Source organism: Arvicanthis niloticus, chromosome 15 (assembly GCF_011762505.2).
Source record: "Arvicanthis niloticus isolate mArvNil1 chromosome 15, mArvNil1.pat.X, whole genome shotgun sequence".
Lineage (NCBI taxonomy): Eukaryota > Metazoa > Chordata > Mammalia > Rodentia > Muridae > Arvicanthis > Arvicanthis niloticus.
The window spans coordinates 622,012-643,228 of NC_047672.1; the positions used below are offsets into that span (position 1 = coordinate 622,012).

The 21,217-nt window shown below is 38.1% G+C and overlaps 1 protein-coding gene across 2 annotated transcripts in view; it reads left to right on the forward strand.

Annotated features, from left to right (window-relative positions):
- Positions 1 to 18,485, forward strand: part of Klhl7 (kelch like family member 7) — a 44,077-nt gene extending 25,592 nt beyond the window's left edge. For both annotated transcript variants that reach the window (XM_034519222.1, XM_076913227.1), the window contains 5 exons: positions 2,732 to 2,874; positions 9,618 to 9,858; positions 14,520 to 14,721; positions 16,235 to 16,332; positions 17,153 to 18,485. In XM_034519222.1, coding sequence (XP_034375113.1) covers positions 2,732 to 2,874; positions 9,618 to 9,858; positions 14,520 to 14,721; positions 16,235 to 16,332; positions 17,153 to 17,436 — 968 coding nt within the window. In that variant the 3' untranslated portion in view covers positions 17,437 to 18,485. The remainder of the gene's footprint in view (positions 1 to 2,731; positions 2,875 to 9,617; positions 9,859 to 14,519; positions 14,722 to 16,234; positions 16,333 to 17,152) is intronic.
- Positions 18,486 to 21,217: the final 2,732 nt, after the last annotated feature.

Sequence of the window (21,217 nt, forward strand, 5' to 3'; positions counted from 1 at the left end):
TGGAGCTAATAATATGCTCCTGTCTTTTTTTCTGACTATCCTGGAAGCCCTATATGCTTTCATAAAATGCCAGTTAATGCATTGCTTTTATTTCTTTAAAACATCCCTTTCATTGTGTTCCTTCTGCCTCTTCTTCCGGTGCTACTTGTCCTCTAGGCTGAGCCTAATGTACAGTTTTGTCCTGGGACTTTCCTCTCTTGGAATATCTTTTAAATCTGTTCTCTTGAGAGCACAAAGTTTTTCTCTTTGTCTGTTTTGGTTTTGTTTGAGACAAGCTTTCTCAGTGTGAAGCCCAGACTAGCCTGAAAGTCATAATCCTCCTGCCTTCCTGAGCACTGAGATTACCAGTGTGCCTACCATACTTGACTCCCCCTTCTTCTGTTTGATGGTGGAACACCTCTTCTAAAGCGTTCCTGATAATTAACAAATACTTGGAGATTTGATAAGTCTCATGTTTATTTCACTCTAAAACATTGAAGCTAGTTAAACTGCACACGCTGAAAACAGTCTGTGGTTAGACTTTGAGGCACTGCTGTCATCTGCAGGCTATAGTAGTACACTTTGGAGAATCCTGGTGTCAGCTGGTTTCTTGGGGGTTGTTTGTTTGGTTTTTGTTTTATAAAAATCATGATAGGTTGATATATTGTTTTATTTAATCCTGGTATTTTGAGGTTTTGCAGTAATGTATGTATGTATATTTTTAAATCAGGTTGAGTATTTTCTCTTTTCAGCCTTTGACTTTTAAGTTCTTCATTACTAATACTGTGCTTCTTTAGCCATTGAATATCTCATCTTTCTTTGTCTTTCCTAATTCTACCTCCATTTTGGTCCCCTTCTGAGAGTTTACCTTAATTTTTCTTTTTAACCCTTATGTTTCAGCTATTTTTAATTTTTATGAGTCAGTATGTACTTTTTCTTATTTAATGAATGCAGTACATAACTGTTCTCATGCAGTCATTTTAAAGCCTTTAAATGTACCTGTGTTACCTGCGCTGTCTGTATATTCTTTGAGTGTTATTGCCTGTTTTTTATTGTTAGCTCTTCTTGCGTATATAGCTTTGCCAGTGAGTCAGTTAAGAGCAAGTCCTTGTAAGTCCAACAAACAGAAGAGTGTGTGGAGGGGGCGGGCACCTTAGTTTGGGGATCCATAACCCCTACCTAAATCTAGGCACTTAGCCTACTCTTTTGTAAAGTTGCTGGATTTAATCTTACTGATAGGATAGCTTTGCAGTTTTGCTTTATTTATTTATTTATTTATTTATTTATTTATTTATTTGGTTTTTCAAGACAGGGTTTCTCTGTGTAGCCCTGGCTGTCCTGGAACTCACTCTGTAGACCAGACTGGCCTCGAACTCAGAAATCCGCCTGCCTCTGCCTCCCAAGTGCTGGGATTAAAGGCGTGCGCCACCACCACCCGGCGCAGTTTTGCTTTATATAATAAACATTTTCATAGCTTACCACTTTTCCCTTGTTGCTTTTATGAGATTTTTAAAAACTCATTTCAGGTTGCGTTGAGAAGACTATATGAGGTAGAGAATATAGTTTTCCCTGTATTGTCTAACATTGGTAGGTAATGTGTTTTCCCCACACTGCTTAAGCAGTCCTTGAGTATGTGACTCTTGACCACAGTAAGGAAGATCCACAATAGTTGTGAATCCTCTTGTACTTCATCTAAGATAGTCCTTCTCAAAGTACTGTGCATACCTGGGTTAACTTAGGATTTTGTTCAGTACATGATAGTTTGTTAGGTTTTAGGTTGTGGGAGCCTGCATTTCTAGCAAAGTTCCAGGTTCTGAAGATGCTATTATTTGAACCACATTTGAATGGAAAGATGGGTCCCTTTAACACAGCAAATACCAGTCCCTCCACTAGAGATTTTAATTGGTCTGTGATAGGAACCAGGTATAAATAGAGATTTCTTATGTGATTCTAATGTGCACTTAAAACAGAGAGCTGATGATAGTAGCATACATTTGTAATCTCAGTATTAAGGAACTGAGTCAAGAGGCTTACTAGTTAAACTGCCCCAGCCCTTGGGGTGGTGAATAGGGACTTGGGGACCACCTGGAAGACAATGGGGGACAAGAGACTTGAAGACAGACAGCAAGTCAAAGAGGTCTGATCAAACTGACAAATTTTTATTGTTCCCACACCAGTTATATACTCATAGAAGCAGATGTTGGGTGAGGGGGGGTAAAGCAGGGTCACTTTGTCTCTGGGGAATGCAGGTGTTCTCAAGAACAGGATGTTGGCTGGGTAAAAAGTTCAGCAGAAAGAACAGAACAGAATGGGTTGCTAGAATGGGTTACCTGTCCACAAGATCTATAGCTGTTAGTTCTCAACTGGGCTAGTACTTTCCCACAGAGTCCAAGACTTTGTGCCAGTAAGCATGTATGGCTGACAAGGCAGTTAATGTTTAAGCAAGGTCACTCCCAACATTAAACGACAGCTTCCTTGGTTATATAGTGAATCTTATTTCATGAAAAAAAATTACTGGGTTTAAGAAATCTAGATTTCAGTAATTAATATTTTGAGAACTATTCTCTTAAGGAACCAGAGGATTCATTGGTATGTAGGTGACACAGTCTTAGTAATACTGATTGCAGAGGATCATAAATTTATTAAGATGAGTTACTGGGCAGGGGGAAAAGGAGGGGACTACTTTCCCTTTCAAAGCATTGACTTGGCAGTACCTGAAACTCTTGAAGAGTTACTATGTATTTTTGTACAGGTGGAATGAGGTACCATCTACTGTCTCCTGAGGATCGAGAAGAACTTGCAGGTGGCACACGGCCTAGAAGAAAGAAACATGATTACCGCATAGCTTTGTTTGGAGGCTCCCAACCACAGTCCTGTAGATATTTTAACCCAAAGGTAACTAAGTTGATACCAGTTTTCATTTTGAAGGACTGAGCACTTACAGACACTAACATCTCCCACATAGTAAGTGGTAATTGATTGCCTAGCTATTCTTGGTAAGGAAACTGAGAACTGGATTTCAGATGTCCCTATAACTGCTCTGGAATACTTTAAAAGGAATCACTGCAGGATAAAACAAACAAACAAAACCCCAAAAACATAACAAACAAAAAAACCAAAGCTCAATATTTGTTGGCCTTCAAGTCCATGCATTCATTCTGATGTCCTTGCTTTCATAAGATGATTATCTTCAGGGAAAATCAGCTTCCTAGGCTAGATATGTTTTCTTTCTTGAGTAATTATAATACATGTTGTCATTCTAGAAAATTTTGAAAAATGTAGTCACAAAGAAAGATAGACTTTTATCCAGCAATCTAGAAACAATGAACACTTAGTCTGCTTTCCAATACATTTAGTGCCAATTGGAGGAGCAGAGTTACAGGTCTAGGGACATAATTTTTAAACTATGTAGATGTTTAGTTACAACCTTGAGAGGGCCCACTCTTATTTCTTCTTGTGTCTTAGTCCTGTATAGGGGTATGGCCATATTTTTTTTTTGATACTATATGCATTGCTAGAGCAGAGAATTTATATGTCCTTTGAGCATCACCTGTCTTTGTCAGCAGTTTTGCATTCTTCATTCTTTTTGAGTTTCCGTCCATCAGAGTAAACCATTAACAATGCCCCAAAATTGATTTAAAACAAAACAAAACAAAACAAAAGACAGAAAACAAACCAAACAAAAACCCTCTGATCTCTGACCTCCCTGATACCCCCCCCCAGCCCCCCTACCAATACCTAAAATGGGCAGATGGCTCATTCACTAAAGTGTTGTTGTGAGCACTTAACACCCTAATCCTCCATAAAAAATGCTGGGCATGATAGTACAAGTTTATAATCTTGGTGTTGTGGAGACTGAGACAGGAGGATCCCCAAGGCTTGATGGCCAGCCTAATTGATGTGCTTCAGACCAATGAGAAACCCTATCTCAAAGAGGTAGATGGTATTCCTAAAAATGACACCCAAGATTGTCTTCCACCTTCCACAGTCATGGATACACTGATAACACGTGAACTTATCTACACAAGTGTATTGTCGTATACATGTGTACATATACATACACACTCTTGTTTTGGTTTTGGTTTTAGAGTCAGGGTGTCTGCATATAGCTTTGGCTCTCCTGGAACTCATAATCAGAGATCCTTCTGCCTCTGCCTCCAATGGGTTGGGATCAAAGGTGTGAACCACCACTGCCTAGCCACACTCTTTTTAAAAGGCAGTGAACACTAAAGTGATTTAAAATTCTGCCAAATAAGAATATTTGAACAATTTCTAGAAGGGTTATATATTGCCTTAGGCACTCAAGTCTTATTGGCAAAGTCTCTCAAGTCTATTAGCTAATAGGGAATACCTCTATGATAGGGACCATCCCGGTAGGCAATGGTTCTAGTTGATGGGAAAAGCAGTATCTCAGACAAAGGGCTGCTGGGTAAGGTTTGTGCTTAGCCTCTTTGGAGAGCCTTGTATATTTGAAACCTCCATAAATCCAGTCTTGTGTTTATATACAACACAATTGTTTGGTGCCATCTTAGTTTTGTGGTTAGATCATACAACTATTGGGTGTGGGTTAATGATATGATTGCTTATCTGGTGTCAAACATTTACTCTCTGAACAAGCTATAGAACCAGAAAATTGATACCTACTTAAAGATAGTTGGCTTTAATGTGCTCCAGAATTCTGACTGTATACTGTAGTTATATTGGGACATTCTGAAGCCATTTGAAGGAAGCATCTGCTGGATCATACTACCATAACTTGTTCCACTTATTAGTGGGGGTCTCATGCTCTGGAGTTTAAAAGAAACATCTAGATATATCCTGTTTCTAATATGTAGGATGAGCTGGGGCATTAATCTGTCCTGCATACACCAAAATATATATAGCCCAGGGGCTTAGCAGTCTTCTATAAAAAGACCAGAGAAAATTAGTTTCATCCTTGCAGCTTGTTCTCTTTGCTGCCACAGCTGCTCAGTTGTGTTGCTATAGAAGGTAAACAGCCATAAACAGCATATAAACAAACGGGTGTAGTTTTATTCCCTGCAGCTGGACAGTTACACAGGGTAGGGTAGGATGGAGTGCTGAGTTTTCAATCTGGACTTCTGCATGGTCATGATTCAGAAGAAGGGAATCAGTAAAGCCTGCCAAAGGAAATGAGGGCTGCTCTTAAAATTTTGTAGTCTGTGGCAAGAAAGACTGACTAGGACCAAGGAAGGCAGGATGTCATGCTTATACATGCATGATGCTTCAGTTGTGTACACACGCATGGGTGGTATGTGAAAACTTACACATGCTGTCCATACTCTTTCTAGTTTTCCTGTTTTCTCAGCACCTAAACACATAACTTTGCAATGAAATACTCATTAAATATACTGAGTTACTTTTCTGGGCCCATAGTTAACTCCCTAAGTGTAACTTTAATGCTTTTGCCCATTTTATTGATTACATGAAAGCTACATGTTCCTCTGACTTTCAGAGAACTATAAGTAACTGTTCTTTCCCCTGCATAGCCTTTTAGAATTGGTTCCTTTGCTAAGGTATGCACAACTTTCATACTTATGAGCTGACAATTCCAAAACATCTTTCTTCAGTTGCATTATCTCCATTTATCAAGAGTGAACATCAGATCACTTTCTCAGTATGCTACTTGGGGTGGCAGATTGTAGGAATGAGATCGACTTCTTAGAGATGCTAAACCATGTGCATATTTTTTAAAAAAGTCATCTCTCCCTTCTCTCCATTTACATACACAAGCATAGCCAAGGACATTGAAACAAGCCTTTTTTAAATAGTCTGAATTTAAGGCACAAGATGGTGGCTGAGATGAGCAGTTCTGTACTCACAGGAGAAATGCTGACACGTAAATGACCTTCCAAAACTGGAGACCATCACAGTATTATATGTAGCTAACAGTTATTAAACATTACTGACATGTACAGTAACAACTGAGTTTAAGATTAACTATCCTGAAATATGTGAACGAGAATGAGAGCCAGGCATGGTGGTGTGTGCCTGCAGACCCATTGCTCAGGAGGCTGAGGTGGAGAATCACCTCAAGAGTTTGAGTTTGACTCTACAACATAGCAAGATCTTGATTCAAAACTGGAAAAAAAATTGGAAGTTTCTTGAGAAACAGCATAAACTATAGGTCTGTAGGATTAAATTGAGGTCATCAGTTTTGACAGACATCTTTATCTCTGAATTATCATGCTATTTTCTAAAGTTATTTTCATTGTTAAATTTGGAATATAGGAGACCCCACAAAACATATTAAGATTTATTTTTAATTAGGAGTAAGTATGAGCATTTGGCTGTGTGGGAGTAAGGGTTCACATGAGTATAGTTTGCCCATAGTGGTCAAAAGAGGGTATCAGATACCCTAATTCCCAGGGTATTAGGGTTGCCCCACTAGTGTTACCAAAAGCTGTATTGTTCAGGGTTCTCTAAAGCAGTGGTTCTCAACCTTCCTAATGCTGCAACCCTTTATACACAGTTTCTCATTTTGTGCTGATCCCTGTGAAAGGGCCATTTGACCCCCCCCCCCCCCCACACACACACACACACAAACACACAAGGGATATTGGCCCACAGGTTGAGAACTGCTGCTCTAGAGGAGCAGAACTAATAGAATAGGGGTGAGGTGAGAGAGGGAGAGGACGCTCCAGGATTCCAACAGTGGCTGTTTAATAATAGAAGGTCCAAGAATCCAGGAGTTGTTCAGTCCATGAGGCTGGATATCTCAGGGGGTCTTTAATATATACCAGAATCCTGAAGAAGTAGGCTCTACGAGCCAGTGAAGGAATGGACAAGCCAGCAAGAGCAAGCAGGCAAGGAGACCAAGTGTCCTTGTTCCATATCCTTTTTATAGACTGCCCACAGAAGATGTGGCCCAGATAAAAGGTAGATCTTCCATAAGATCTGGATTAAAAGTGGGTTTTCCCACTTCACATTATTTAATTAAGAAAAAATTCCTCACAGGTGTGTCCAGCCACTAGAGTTTATAATTCTAAATGTAGTCAAGTTGATAACCCAGAATAGCCATCACAGATACCCTAGAGCTGAAGTTATAAGCAGCTGTGAGCCACCCAGCATTGGTGCTGCGAAGCTAACTTGAGAAGTATGTGCTCTTAACCACAAAAAAAACCAAATTTCCCAGCCCCTGGGTGGTTATTTTTAATTTGAAAAATAGCTGGTGTTGGAGATCATTTAAAAAAACAAGTAACCAATCTTTTCAGCCTGAATTTAGTTGAAGCTCATAGACTGATACCTTAAAGTTACAGAATTTCCCATTTAACTTTCAGTAAGTTATGTGAATGAAGTAGTGAGACCTGTGACTGAGTTAATGTCGTTCATTAAGTTGTATTTCTCTGCTCTGGGATGTATTTGTGCAATAGATGAGAATCATGTAGATGACCTTGTTTTTTGTTTGTTTGTTTTAAAAAATGTGTGTCATTACGAGTTTAAAGTCCCTGCAAATGCTTTCCTAGGAGTTCAGAACAGAATAGAAGTTCTTAGGATATATTCTAATCTTATAAACATCTAACACAACAAATGTTTACAAGATATAAATACCAATTTGATATTATAGGGACCTCAACAGTCACACTCACCCAGAGTGCCTTACTCTGTGAGACTGGGAATTGTTGGTCTATTGCTTGATCCTGATCATTTTCAGCCATTTTGGAAAGCAGTAGGAACACAGTGTCAGTGTAGGATACCTTTAGGGACTGACCCATGCATATACATGGTAGGTGAATAGAAGCATCCTTGGATGCCATAAAACATAGAAATGATAAACCAGACTTAGTAGCATATGTTTTCTCATGTAGACTCTTCCTTTTTTAGTGACATGAAATTAGAAGGGAAAAGGCCCCAAAGGAAATCGGAAAAGAAGATGAGTAATGGGGGACTTGAATATAATCAAGAACTTTGTAGGCATGTGAGAAAATGACACAATAAAACCCATTGTTTTCAACATTTAATATATGCTAAAAAGGAAAGCCAAAACATTCTGCAAAGCTGTCACTAGATAAGAGAGAGATGAATATTGGCTAGAAATCAATCAGTTACCTTGGCCAGGAACAGAGCTGGTGAAGGGATAGATAGACACATTAGATGTTAAGGTCTAGTTTGTTTTGCAGCTGCCAGTTGAGTGAAAGCAGATGTAGCCAGTACACACTGGAACATGTCGCCATCTTCCAGTAAGACTTTATTACAATGAAATTGAGAATTTAGAGTCAACATACACAGAATATTATTCAGGACACCACTTTCAATTTCTTTCCACATAAAAAACGTAACATGTAGTTTCAGTGTAGAGACTTGCTTACCCTCCTCCTAGGTCTGCTGAAGTGGTAACGATCACTCATCATACCCAAGTAACTTGTTAGCTTCTCTCATTCTTTTTTTTTTTTTAAGATTTTATTTATTTTATATATATGGTGAGTACACTGTAGCTGCCTTCAGATACCCCAGAAGAGGTCTTGAGAATGGCATTGGATCCCATTACAGATGGTTGTGAGCCACCGTGTGGTTGCTGGGAATTGAACTCAGGACCTTCGGAAGAGCAGTCAGTGCTCTTAACTGCTGAGCCATCTCTCCAACCCCAGCTTCTCTCACTCTTGTTCTTCCTGTGTCTTATTTGATATTGATTCAATCATTATTTTGAAATCATGGAACTTTTAATATAATAAGTTAAATTTCCATTCAACAATTATTGTTCATGTCTGGTCTAGTACTTGGGTAAGTTTATTTTACACATGATTAAATAGGTTTCAAGCTGATTGCTCTTGCTATAATTGGAGTGGTAGTAATAAGCTAAAAAAAAAAACACATACCAAACAAACAAACAAATAAAGGCATCTTTTGATGGGTAGTTTGGTGCATCCTTTAATCCTAGCACTTAGGGAGATGGAGGTAGGTGTATCTCTGAGTTCAAGGGCCGCCTGGTCTATAGAGTGAGTTCTAGGGCAGTCCAGGGATATACAGAGAAATTCTGTCCTGAAGAAAAAAAAAGGAAAATGAATTAATGAATAAGAGAACGAAAGAAAGGAGAAAAGAAAGAGAGAAAGAAAGAAAGAAAGAAAGAAAGAAAGAAAGAAAGAAAGACAAGAAAAAAAGACAAGAAAAAAAGACAAGAAAGAAAGGAAGACAAGAAAGAAAAAAAGGGAAAGGAGAGAGACTATAGGAAGCAGACTTTAAGGAACTGGTTGGTACTTGTAATCATTGCAGAAAACAGCTACTTGAAGCACATAATGTTTAAAGAGTCTGCACTCACATGCACATACCCACATACAGACACAAACACACATAATTAAAAACAATAAAAATACTTTAAAAATTAACAGTGGTATTTATTTTAGAGTTATTATCTCCAAGCTTCCATGACAGAGAAAGACAGGATGGTAGTAGTAGTCTATCCAGATATGTTTATTTCAAAGCCACAGGGCATCCAATCATGTTATTTCTGCCTCAGCTAACCAACACTTGAAGAAATCACTCAGTTTAAACTGGGTGATGGTCTTGAATCAGACATTTTATGTTCAGTCTAGTAAATAAATATCCATTCTCTTTGTATTACTTTGTCTGTGCTCTATCATTTATGGTTTCTGTTTCTGAAAGCTTCCTGCCCTTCCTTTCAGGATTACAGTTGGACAGACATTCGCTGCCCCTTTGAAAAACGAAGAGATGCAGCATGTGTGTTTTGGGACAATGTAGTATACATTTTGGGAGGTTCTCAGCTTTTCCCCATAAAGCGAATGGATTGCTACAATGTTGTAAAGGATAGCTGGTATTCCAAACTGGGCCCTCCAACACCTCGAGACAGCCTTGCTGCCTGTGCTGCAGAAGGCAAAATTTATACATCTGGAGGTTCAGAAGTAGGTAAGATCCTGTTGATATTTTTGTTTAACAGAAGCATTTTAATTCAAGTTTCTTGGCATTCATAGTTTTCAAAAATTTTGTAATTTAAAATTTGGTAATTTAAGCATATGTCTGTTAACATTTTAGAGCTTGTTTCCTTATAAGTTTACCTTCGTCCTTCAAAGTATTAATTGACAAGAGTGCCATCAGGGCTAGAGAGATAGCTCAATGATTAAAACCATGTACTGCTGCTCTAGAGGGCATCAGATGGCCTTACAACAACCTGAAACTCCACCTCTGAAAGGGCATTCAATACCTCTGGCCTCTGGACACCTGCATGTATATTCACATATACATACACAGAATTTAAAATAACAGAAAATTGTAATGCCATCTTTCTAGATAAATTGCCTTTTATTGCGGTGAACTACTGGTTGATAGTGTTTGAATTTTGCTTATAGATTATTTGGTTTTGAGTAGGTAATGTTATTTCCTTTGAAGGTTTTAGAGTTTTACTTATTTATTCACTGACCCATTAAGAACATGTTATTTGGAGGGTGTCTTAGTTAGGATTTTTCATTGCTGTGAAGAGACACCATAACCAAGACAATTCTGCAAAGGCAAACATTTAATTGGGGCTGGCTTGCAGGATCAGAGATTCAGTCCATTGTCATCATGGAGGGAAGCATGGCAGCATCCAGGCAGACATGGTCCTGGAGAAGGAGCTGATAGTTCTACATCCTTTTTAAAAAAAATACACTTCCTGAATTTTTAAAAAGATTTATTTATTTATCTTCTATATGGGAGTGCACTGTCATCCTCTTCAATCAGATCCCATTATATATGATTGTGAGCCACCATGTGGTTGCTGAGAATTGAACTCACAATCTCTGAAAGAGCAGCAGTCTTCCTGCTGAGCCATCTCTCCAGCCCCAAGAGTTCTACATCTTGATCCATATACAGCAAGTAGGAGACTGTGCTTGAGCATTGAAGACCTCAAAGCCAGCCTCCATAGTGACAGTTTCTCTTACAAGACCACACCTCCTCTAAGAAGGCCACACCTCCTGATAGTGCCATTTCCCTATGGACAAACATCCAAATATATATATATATATATATATATATATATATATATATATATATATGCCAAACCTATTCAAACCTCCACTGGGGAAGGAGAGGTAGGGAGACTACAGTCAGGATATAATATAGAGAGAATAATAAAGGAACAAATGCTCTTTTTTTTTTTTTTTTTAGTTAGAGTCTTACTTCATAAACCAGGATGGTTTTAAACTCAACATTTGCCTGCCTCAGCCTTCTGAGTGCTATAGTCATGCTCAAGGACAATTGTTTTCATTTGCTTAAAAAAAAAAAAAGAAATAAAAGGAGCTGGATGGATGTTTGCCTGTATGTAGGTGTACCATATGCATGCCTAGTACCTGCAGAGGCCAGAAGATGGTATAAGATCCCATAGTACTAGAGTTACAGATGGTTATTGGCTGCCATGTAAGTGCTGGAAACTGAACCCAGGTCTTCTGCAACAGTAGAACTGTGCCCTTAACTGTTAATCTGCTAAATATTATTTTCCACTAAATCTTCTGTAAGACATCCCCCATGAAGGGGGGACCTCCCTCAAGCCTCAGGAATTCGAGGCCACCCAATAACTCATAAGACACCATTCTTGATGCAACAGCAAGAGGTATATTTCAAGATCAGTCAACTGATGGCCAATTCATAACCCATGCAGGGGCAGAGGAATTGACAAGACAGCCTGGTCAGGGGTGGTCTTATATAGGGGAACCCACAAATGGGGGAGGGATGAAGGGATAGCCAAGGAACATAACATAAAAACAGTGGAAAGTCTTAAAAGGTCCCAACCCAAATTTAGTCAGGATCATGCGGAAAACTTCTTATATACACTTATCTTTTGTAAGGATGTAACCTTGTCCAACCATTTATCTTGCGGTCAGCCAGTTCCTGGGACCACCCAGATGACTTGCATCTTTCTTTGTGGTCAGGAATGTGTCTTCCGGCTTTGGGCCTTCCCCGCTCACAGGTGGTTTCTCTTCCCTGAGGTCTGAGGAATGTTAATCCAGCAAGTGTCCTCTGACTCAGGGATAATGTACTCCTCCCGGAATGTATCCCCAGGGCAGTGAAGGCCTGAAATCTTACATTCAGTTCCGCTTCCTTGGGACTAGCGAACCTGCATTCTTTTGCTCAGGTCTATAGGGGTCATAAAAACTTTCTATATTTTTCATAAGTTTTCTATATCTTTCACTTCCAAATTGGAAATGTTATAAAAGTAATAGCCAGGTGTAATGATACACACTTTTTAGTCTCAGCACTTGGGAGGCAGAGGCAGGTAGATCTCTGAGTCTGAAGCCATCTTGGTCTACAGAGCAAGTTCAAGGCCAGTCAGGGCTATATAGTAAAGCCCTTTCTCTTAACAAAGAAACTTGCTGAAAGTTATCGCTAGTTATAACTGATGCTTCTTTTACTCAATGATCTTCACTTCGCAGTTGAAATGAAGAATTAGGTGAAAGTGTTTACATTGTAGAGTGAAAAATTATAAAAATCATTTTATAAAATGTATATAGGCTTTTCTTTCGGCCTCACTTTAAAGGGCATGGAAAATTTTCTCAGAAGCAAGCTAAAAATGTAGACTGGCCAGTTTCAGGAACTGGCTAACCAAAAGGGAAGAGAAGAATGCAAGTCATCTAAGTGGAGCTGAGAAACTAGTGACCACGATGACAGGGCAGGGCCATCATCGAGAGAAATAGTTGAGCAAGTGACAGGGCAAGGCCACATTTTTGAGAAGAATGAGTATACAGAGTGCTTTCCACATGACCCTGACTCACTTAGGTTGGGCTCCTCTGGAATTTTCCGCTATTTTTATGTTATGTTTCCTTAGCAACCCCTTACCTCCTCCTCACTCCCCTGGCTTGTGGTTTTCCCCTTTTAAAAAGCCCCTCAGCCAGCTGGTCTTTGTCAATTCAGCTCCTGCGTGGGCAAACGAATTGACCGTTAGCTGGCTAACTCTCCCGAATAAAGCCTCTGCAGTTTGCATCCAGATCTGGTGTCTTGCGAGTTTTTGGGTGGCCGTGACTTCCCAAGACTTGGGTGAGGGTCTCCCCTGAAAAGGGTCTTCAACATCATTTTTTTTCTTTTAAAAGAAACATTTAATTGGGGCTGGCTTACAGATTCAGAGGTTTTAGTCCATTATCGTAATGGCAGGCAGACATGGTACCGAGAGTTCTACATCTTGTTGCGCAGGCAGCAGGAGACTGTCACATTGGGTGTAGCTTTGGCTATACAAGACCTCAAAGCTTGGCCCCACAGTGATACACTTCCTCCAACAAGGCCACACCTCCTAATAGTGCCGCTTCCTATGCCCAGATATTCAAATACATGAATCTGTGGGGGCCATTCCTATTTACCCTGAGTGAGACATTGTCTTACAAGAGAACTAAGATAGAAATTTTTTACCATGGATTTGGAAGTCAGATTTAAAAAAAAACTTGAATGTTCTAGACTATCTTCAAAATCCATCCATAGAGCTTTAGTAAATATTTAGGAAGACCCATATATCATGTGTTTAATCATTTGCCATTATATCAAAACAGGGGAGATAAGAAATTTTTACTTTCTTTCAGGAAGACAAGAAACAGTTTACTGCCAGGCTTCACTTCCTGTTCTATAGTAGTAAGCTACTATAAAGTCAGTTTAAGTTTTCCTCTAATTCAGAATCAAACCAAAAAAGAAATTTCTGAGCCAGGCATGGTGGCGCACACCTTTAGTCCTAGCACTTGGGATGCAGAAGCAGGCTGATCTCTGAGTTCAAGCCAGCCTGGTATACTGAGTGAGTTCCAGGACAGCCAGGCTACACAGAGAGAGAATCTATGTCTCAAAAAACAAAACACAACAATAGCAAAAGAAAACCCAAGAATTATTATATAACTTCTGTGCTAATAACTGTGCATGGTAATATACATCTTTAATCCTAGCATTGAAGCAGAGGCAGACATATTGTTGTAAATTCAAGGCTGAATTCAGCCTTATATTTGTTTGAGTGCTATGATACAAGAACTGAAAGTTGGCACCTGCATATCAAGAGGTCCAGGACAGCCAAGGCAGTTACTCTTTAATGGAATTATTTCTAAATTCTCACTGGGCTCCTACAGGTTGCACAAGTTGCAAAATACAGTAAATATGTGTTTGCTCTTAAAATGTATAGTTAGTGTACCAGGCAGAAATACACCTTGATACTTTGATGTTGTATTCAAGTAAGGACCAGGATGACTTTAGGGCTCATCTGCACATTGTCTTAATATAACAGTTGCAATTACAGACTACTAAGTACATAGTAAATCTGCCCAAAAGATCATTTTATAATGCCTTCCAAGATCCATACAACATTGCTAGCTTTAAAAACAAAATAAAATAAAAACTATTGTGGTAAATAGAAAAATGTTCTCTACAAACCTCAATTCTTCCCTCTTTTCATTTAGCTCTATAGTGATTTCAGTTCAAACCACTCCAAACCAAGTATGATGAATGGTAGGAAGGACCTTTTCTTTTCCTGGGTGGGTGTTGAAACAGGGTTCCACTGTATACCCCAGACTGGCCTCACATTCACAGTCTTCATGCCCCAGCCTCTTACTTTGAGTCCTTTTCCTTTACAGGAAACTCAGCCCTATATTTGTTTGAGTGCTATGATACAAGAACTGAGAGTTGGCACACAAAGCCCAGCATGCTGACTCAGCGCTGCAGCCATGGGATGGTGGAGGCAAATGGCCTGATCTATGTCTGTGGCGGAAGCTTAGGAAACAATGTTTCTGGGAGAGTGCTTAGTTCCTGTGAAGTGTATGATCCTGCCACAGAAACGTATGTATCTATTTAAAATGATTCTGTCAGTGCTATTCTATTCCATAAACTCACTGGATGAAGATGCAAAAAGGTAGAAGGAATCCAACAGAAACTTAATTCTCATTTTCAGAATATCCGTGCACTTGACTAGCCTGAAATCTTAGGAAGTAACTTGACCTTGTCACACATGGGAGCTTCTCTCTTTCTGGTCCTGCTTGTGCAGTAAATATGAATGAGAGACACCATCAGACACATAAAATGTTGTTTGAGAGGGCAAGAAATGTAGGAGAGAAGGGGAGAAATCTTAGAATTAAATAATTTTGCCCTTAAAAGTAGCAATATTACAAACTTGTCATTATATTCCCGTGGTTGTGTCTTGGGGCTCATATCTCCCAATAAATCCTATGCCCAAAATAAGAACTAGCATTTTAATTGGGAAACTGTGGTCACCTCTTCCTCCTCCTCTTTGCTACTGCTTTCAATTCTAAAAAAAAACCAACATTTATGAAATGTGTCTTAGGGTTTCTGTTGCTGTGAAGAGACACCATGACCATGGCACCTCTTACAAGGAAATATTTAATCAGGACTGGCTTACAGTTCAGAGAATTAATCCATTGTCATTATGGCAGGAAGAATGGTGACATATAAGCAGACATGGTGCTGGAGAGGTACCTGAGAGTCTGCATAGAGATTGGCAAGCATCAGAAAGAACAAGTGACACTAGGCCACTTTTATCAGTTTTCAGAATGTATGTACATGAAAACATGATTTTCATCCACTTTTAAACTTGTCATATTTCAGAATGTATATACATGAAAACATGAACTTTATATTATTGACATTTAGAAAAGAAAGAATGTAAACAGAATTTTACAAGCCAAATATTTTTGTAGTACATGGTGGCAGCTTACTATATAGAAGCAGTGAAGGAACCATCCTTAATGCTCCAATTTTCAAGCTACAAGATTGTCATTTTACCTGGGTAAACACACACATAAATGTGTGTGTTTCTTGAAAAACAGGGCCATAGTGGCATCTATAGTAGTGGCTATAAAAAAAAAAAAAAAAACATGTATTTATTCATTCTATGGGGTATAATATGTACTTCTTTCACTTGAGAGGCAGAGGTAGGAAAATCATCACAAGTCAAGGCCAGTATCATCTACACAGCAAGTTCTAGTTCTCTGGTTACACAGAAGCCCTGTCTCGGAAGAGGGAAAGGGATGTGATTAATATGAGCTTTCCACACTTCCTCTTCACTCCTGCTGCCATTTCAAGAATTGTTGGAAACTATGCAAAATGGATTTCTTCAAACGACATTAAATTGTTTCCTCCTGTCTTTATATCCCATTAAAGTCCCCAGTTTACCTTACCTATAAAACTACCATCTAAAACCCCTTGAGGTTTGTATACATATGTACATGTATGAAACATGGTAATAAATGTTTGTTTGGAATAGCAACCCATCTTATTAGGATGAAGCCTTTCACTTCTTGTAAATGAGCACACTAAGACCTTTTTTTTTCCCTAGGTGGACTGAGCTGTGTTCAATGATTGAGCCCAGGAAGAATCATGGGCTGGTGTTTGTGAAGGACAAGATATTTGCTGTCGGTGGTCAGAATGGTTTAGGTATATGATTGCTAACTTACTCTTCAGTTCCTCTGGGTTTGCTGATAAGTCCTTAAATTACTGGAACATTTCTTAAAATTGAGTCCACCCAACATTATGTCTAAGCACTAACAAACTTTATGAAATGTCAAGAAGTCATGTGACTACCTCAGACAGGCTTGTGCTTTTCCATGTGCCCACAGGGAGTGCTATCATATCTGCCTGAGGAATAATGAGCAGACAAGATGTTTTAATATTAAAAAAATCTTAGCTTTCAATACTTTAAATACTGCTTGGAAGTATCTTTACTCTTTAAGGTTGACCTTTTCATTTTCTTATGTAATGCTAATAATGATCTTAAATAATTAGTTTAAATAATGAGAAATATGAACTGAATCTAGAAATAGTACTTCATTTTTTCAGGTTTTTTAAGTGTTAAGTAAAACAATAACTTCTTTTCTGTTATTCTTATCCACTAGTACTTTCCATAAATTGCTAAAAAATAGAAAAACATTTGAAATAATTTATAATCAAAGCAAATCACTTTTTAATTTTCTTTTTTAGGATAGAACATTTGTAGGAAATGTGTGATGTTTATTTTGTTGTTGTTCTTTTAACTTTGTAGAAAAAATGTTTCTAAAGATTTCTCAATTTCTTTTATATTTAAGAATAAGTAGGTAGAAGATATGTGGGTAATGATTATAAAGCTCTTATATCCTTTCTACATGTTTAACGATTTTATTTTGAAAATAAAATATAAAATTTTTATATTTTACGAAAATAAAATTACAAAGAGATACAAAAATTATTGATACAGTTCTCATATTTTGTTCTTTTGAAGGTGGTCTGGACAACGTGGAATATTACGATATCAAGTTAAATGAATGGAAAATGGTGTCGCCAATGCCATGGAGGGGCGTGACAGTGAAATGTGCAGCAGTTGGCTCTATCATCTATGTCCTGGCAGGTTTTCAGGGTGTAGGCAGATTGGGGCACATCCTTGAGTATAATACTGAAACAGACAAGTGGATCGCCAACTCCAAAGTCCGTGCTTTCCCAGTCACAAGTTGTCTAATTTGTGTTGTTGATACTTGTGGAGCAAATGAAGAGACCCTTGAAACATGAGCGGTGAATGGACTCTGACTCATCTGAGACTTAGAGATATGGCCGCCAGTGGTTTATTCCAAGAGTTCAGTTATGAAGTTCTGACCTGGTATTTTGATAAAGTAAGATTCCAGTAAGATAACAGTTTATATTATCTGGATTTCCTTACTTAATTCCAAGACTGTATTTTAGTTGGCCATATAAACAAGAACCTATCAGCCAGAAAACATGAAAAGTTACAAGCACTTCTTGAAAACATGAATTGCAAATATGTAACTGATTGTGGCAGAGTGGGGCATGCTCATCAGAGAAGTAGCCTCAGCTTAGCTCTAGATTCTATTTTCATAATTGTGTCAGTGCTGTGTGGTTAGGTCTTTTTGTTTCTGTTTGGTCAAGAACTAAGTAGTAGTATGAATTACAGTCCGAGATGGTAACCTCTGATAGAGTATAATAGTGTTATGTATTTTGCTTGTCTTCATTTATTTCATTTAGTGCCAAATTATTCCATTTTAAAGTAAGCAAGAGTGGCTCAAACATACATATCTTCTCACAAAACTGTATGGATTTGGGGGACTTAACACTGTACCCAGTTACTCATTATTCAGTCCGTTTAATGAAATATTACACATTTCTGTATAAAATTTTAAGCTTAGCACCCATCATTAATTTATATGGTTTTACTCAGCAGTGTAAAAAGTGCTCTGTGTCTTCATTCTCTACTGCGAGAGCCAATCAATAAGAACAGTTAAGCAACAAAAGAAAGGTGTTTGAAGAAATTTATAGATACTAGAAAAGCACTGATAATTGTAGCCCAGTATCATATGAATTTTAAAAGATATGGTTTTCTTTTCTCCTAGCAGAATATGTTAGAGATAACTGGGTTTTATCTAAAAGTTTTGTAATAATTGGCATTAAATACATCACTATTCATTGCTTTTATGTGGACAACAAATTACCAAATGGCCTATTAACTTTTCCCAGTAATGTTTTACCCTTTGACTATGTATGAAATGTGCCATGTTAAACTGTCAATCAATGTTTTTATCTGATATTAAATATTTTAACTTAAATATATTTGCCTTCTTTATTCATTCTAAGTGTATTCAATAATTTAAAAATTTGTGACAGTTTCCATTTAAAATTTTTCTTTATATGGAGGTTATAGCAAGAGTTTAAATTAAAAGTGAAGTTGAAAAATGACAGGTTTATCTCTCAAGTTCTTATGTATAGACAGCTTTGTTGATATGTAATCTGTAGGCATACAATTCACCAATTTAAATTGTACCATTTTAGTGGCTTTTACTATATGCACTGTGTATAGTCATCATTGTATTTTTCAAATGTTTTCATAAACCCTCCATAAGAAACCCTGTACTTACTGGTAACCACTCCCTGTTTCCCATGTGTTATCTTTCTAGATTGCTACAAACTACTGCTTGCTTAATGGATTAAAACAACCAATGGATGTATTTTCACTGTTTAGGAGGCCAGATGTCTCAAATCTGGCTTTGGGAGGACTGGGCAAACCACCACACACGTTGCCATTCCCACCCTGCTGCTGGTTGCCAGTAGTCCTTGGCATTTACTTCTTAGCTTATACCTAGAGCTGCATTGCAGTCTTACACCTTGGTCTTTTCATGACCATTTTTTTCTTTTGTTTAACTATCTTCACATAGTTCTTTTGTAGACACAACATTTATTTGGACCATTACCTTTTTTACTTACTTGTATGAATGAATGTATGTATACCATCTGTGTCCCTGGTCCTCACAAAAGTCAGAAAATGGGGTCAGATCCCCTGAATCTGGTTGTGCACCACCACGTGGGTACTGGGAATTGAACCCAGGTCCTTAGAACAGCAGCTAGTGCCCTTAACCTTGGAGCCATCCCCAGCTGGCCTGGAGTTCAAGACCTGCCTCTGCTTTCTAAATGCTGCAACTAAAGGTATGCACCACTTAATCTACAAAGATCCTATTTGCAAGTGAAAATGCATTCTGGAGTTCTAGATAAATATGCTTTGCTTTTTTTTTTTTTTTTTTTTTTTTGAGGAACACTATTTAACCCAGTACACACTTACAAACTCCAGCCTTAGGCAATCTCCACCTCTAGACCATAAAATTATCTTTTATACATTTGATGTAATTGTCATCTCAGAGGCTTACTCTGTCTGCTAACCTAGGCTTAGTCCTGAAGCTTCTAGCCTCTCCATACAAGCTAATCTAGGCCTAGAACGTTTTCAGCCTCTGAGACTTACTGCTAAATAAGCTTATCCTTTCTAGCTCTTTCTGTACTCTGGCTGGTTCAACTCAGCTCTTCTAGCTCAAGCTCCTCTCCAAACTGATTCACTCTGGCTTCTCTCTCAGTCGCTGAAATAATTGCTCTGCTTGGCCTCAAACTAAGTCTGGCAATCTGTTCTAATCTAGTTTCTTCTCATTCTCTGTCTTCACCTGTGTCTAGCTTGTTCTCTACAACTGTCCCAGTAAAACTGCCTCCTCCTTTCCCTCTGCACTGCTCCCTCTTATGTAGCTTCCTTTTCCTCCTCTTGTGAGAGTTGGGCATATCCTATTCTGTCAAATTTTTCTCTGACCTGTCACTTTGTCTGCCACTCAATTAGACACCACTTTCAAATGTAGCTGCTTCTTTCTACAAACTAACTTTACTGTCATTGTTTGGAATTAAAGCTGTGTACTAAGGGCATGTCTGTATTCCAGCCAGAGGTATTAGAGGTGTGTGCTAAGGTCTGACTTACACCACAACTAGAAATTGTTTGATTTTGTTTCAGTAAATAACACACACAGTCTTGGGGGTTCACAGCATAATCAAGCATCCTACAACAGTAGACTTGACTGTTGCAAACATTTTTATGTAGGATGTTGAACTTTGCACTATTTTAAAATGTGTCTAGTTGAAGCTGGAGAGGTGGCATTTGTTCTTGCAGAAGGACCTAGGTGTGGTCCTTTGCACCAGTTTCAGGGGATTCACTGCCCTGTTTGGCTGCCTCAAGTACCTGGCACACAGTGAAGCACATGCATACATGCAGGCAAACATGAAAAAACTGTTAATGTGGCTAAATTTTCTGGTGACAAAATACTCATTTATCACACTATAATATACTATACTCATTTATCACACTATAATATACTATACTCATTTATCACACTATAATATACTAATAGAGCAGTTACCCCGGTTTAATATACAGCACTGTTAAAATATTTTAAATATACTAGCTGTTCTTTTTAGGCTGCTAACTAACTAGAACACATAACATTTTATAAAGCTTTCAATAAAGTTCCTTTACCTCTAATAGCCTGTATCATGTTCCTAATAAGAACATGTTTTTCCCTAACCCCAGAACTATTGTACACAATTCTAAAGGATAATGGGTAACAGTAAACTATTCATAGTATATTACATCTCATTACTCTTTCAAACAGTTCCTTTTCTATAATATAGTCTGCTTTCATTTCAATAGATACTAGGTTTGTCAGTGTCCTTTGAAGTGGTCTGCTTTGAGAATACATGGTTTTTACTTTTGAGAATCACAATTTGAGTATGGACATTTAGTAGCCAAAATTTGTTACATATTATAAACAGTAATTGTGGCATTGTCATTATAGTCTCACGAAAACTTTTGAGCCATGAAGTATTTTAATTTAATATACCAATATCAAAATGTGCCATTTAATAAAGTTATTCAACTAAGTCTATATTCTTTTTTGAGTTGTTTGCATTAAGGAAAATCCAATTTACTCCATCCAATATGGCACCAAACCAGTTCTCGATAAACTTCAGTAAACTG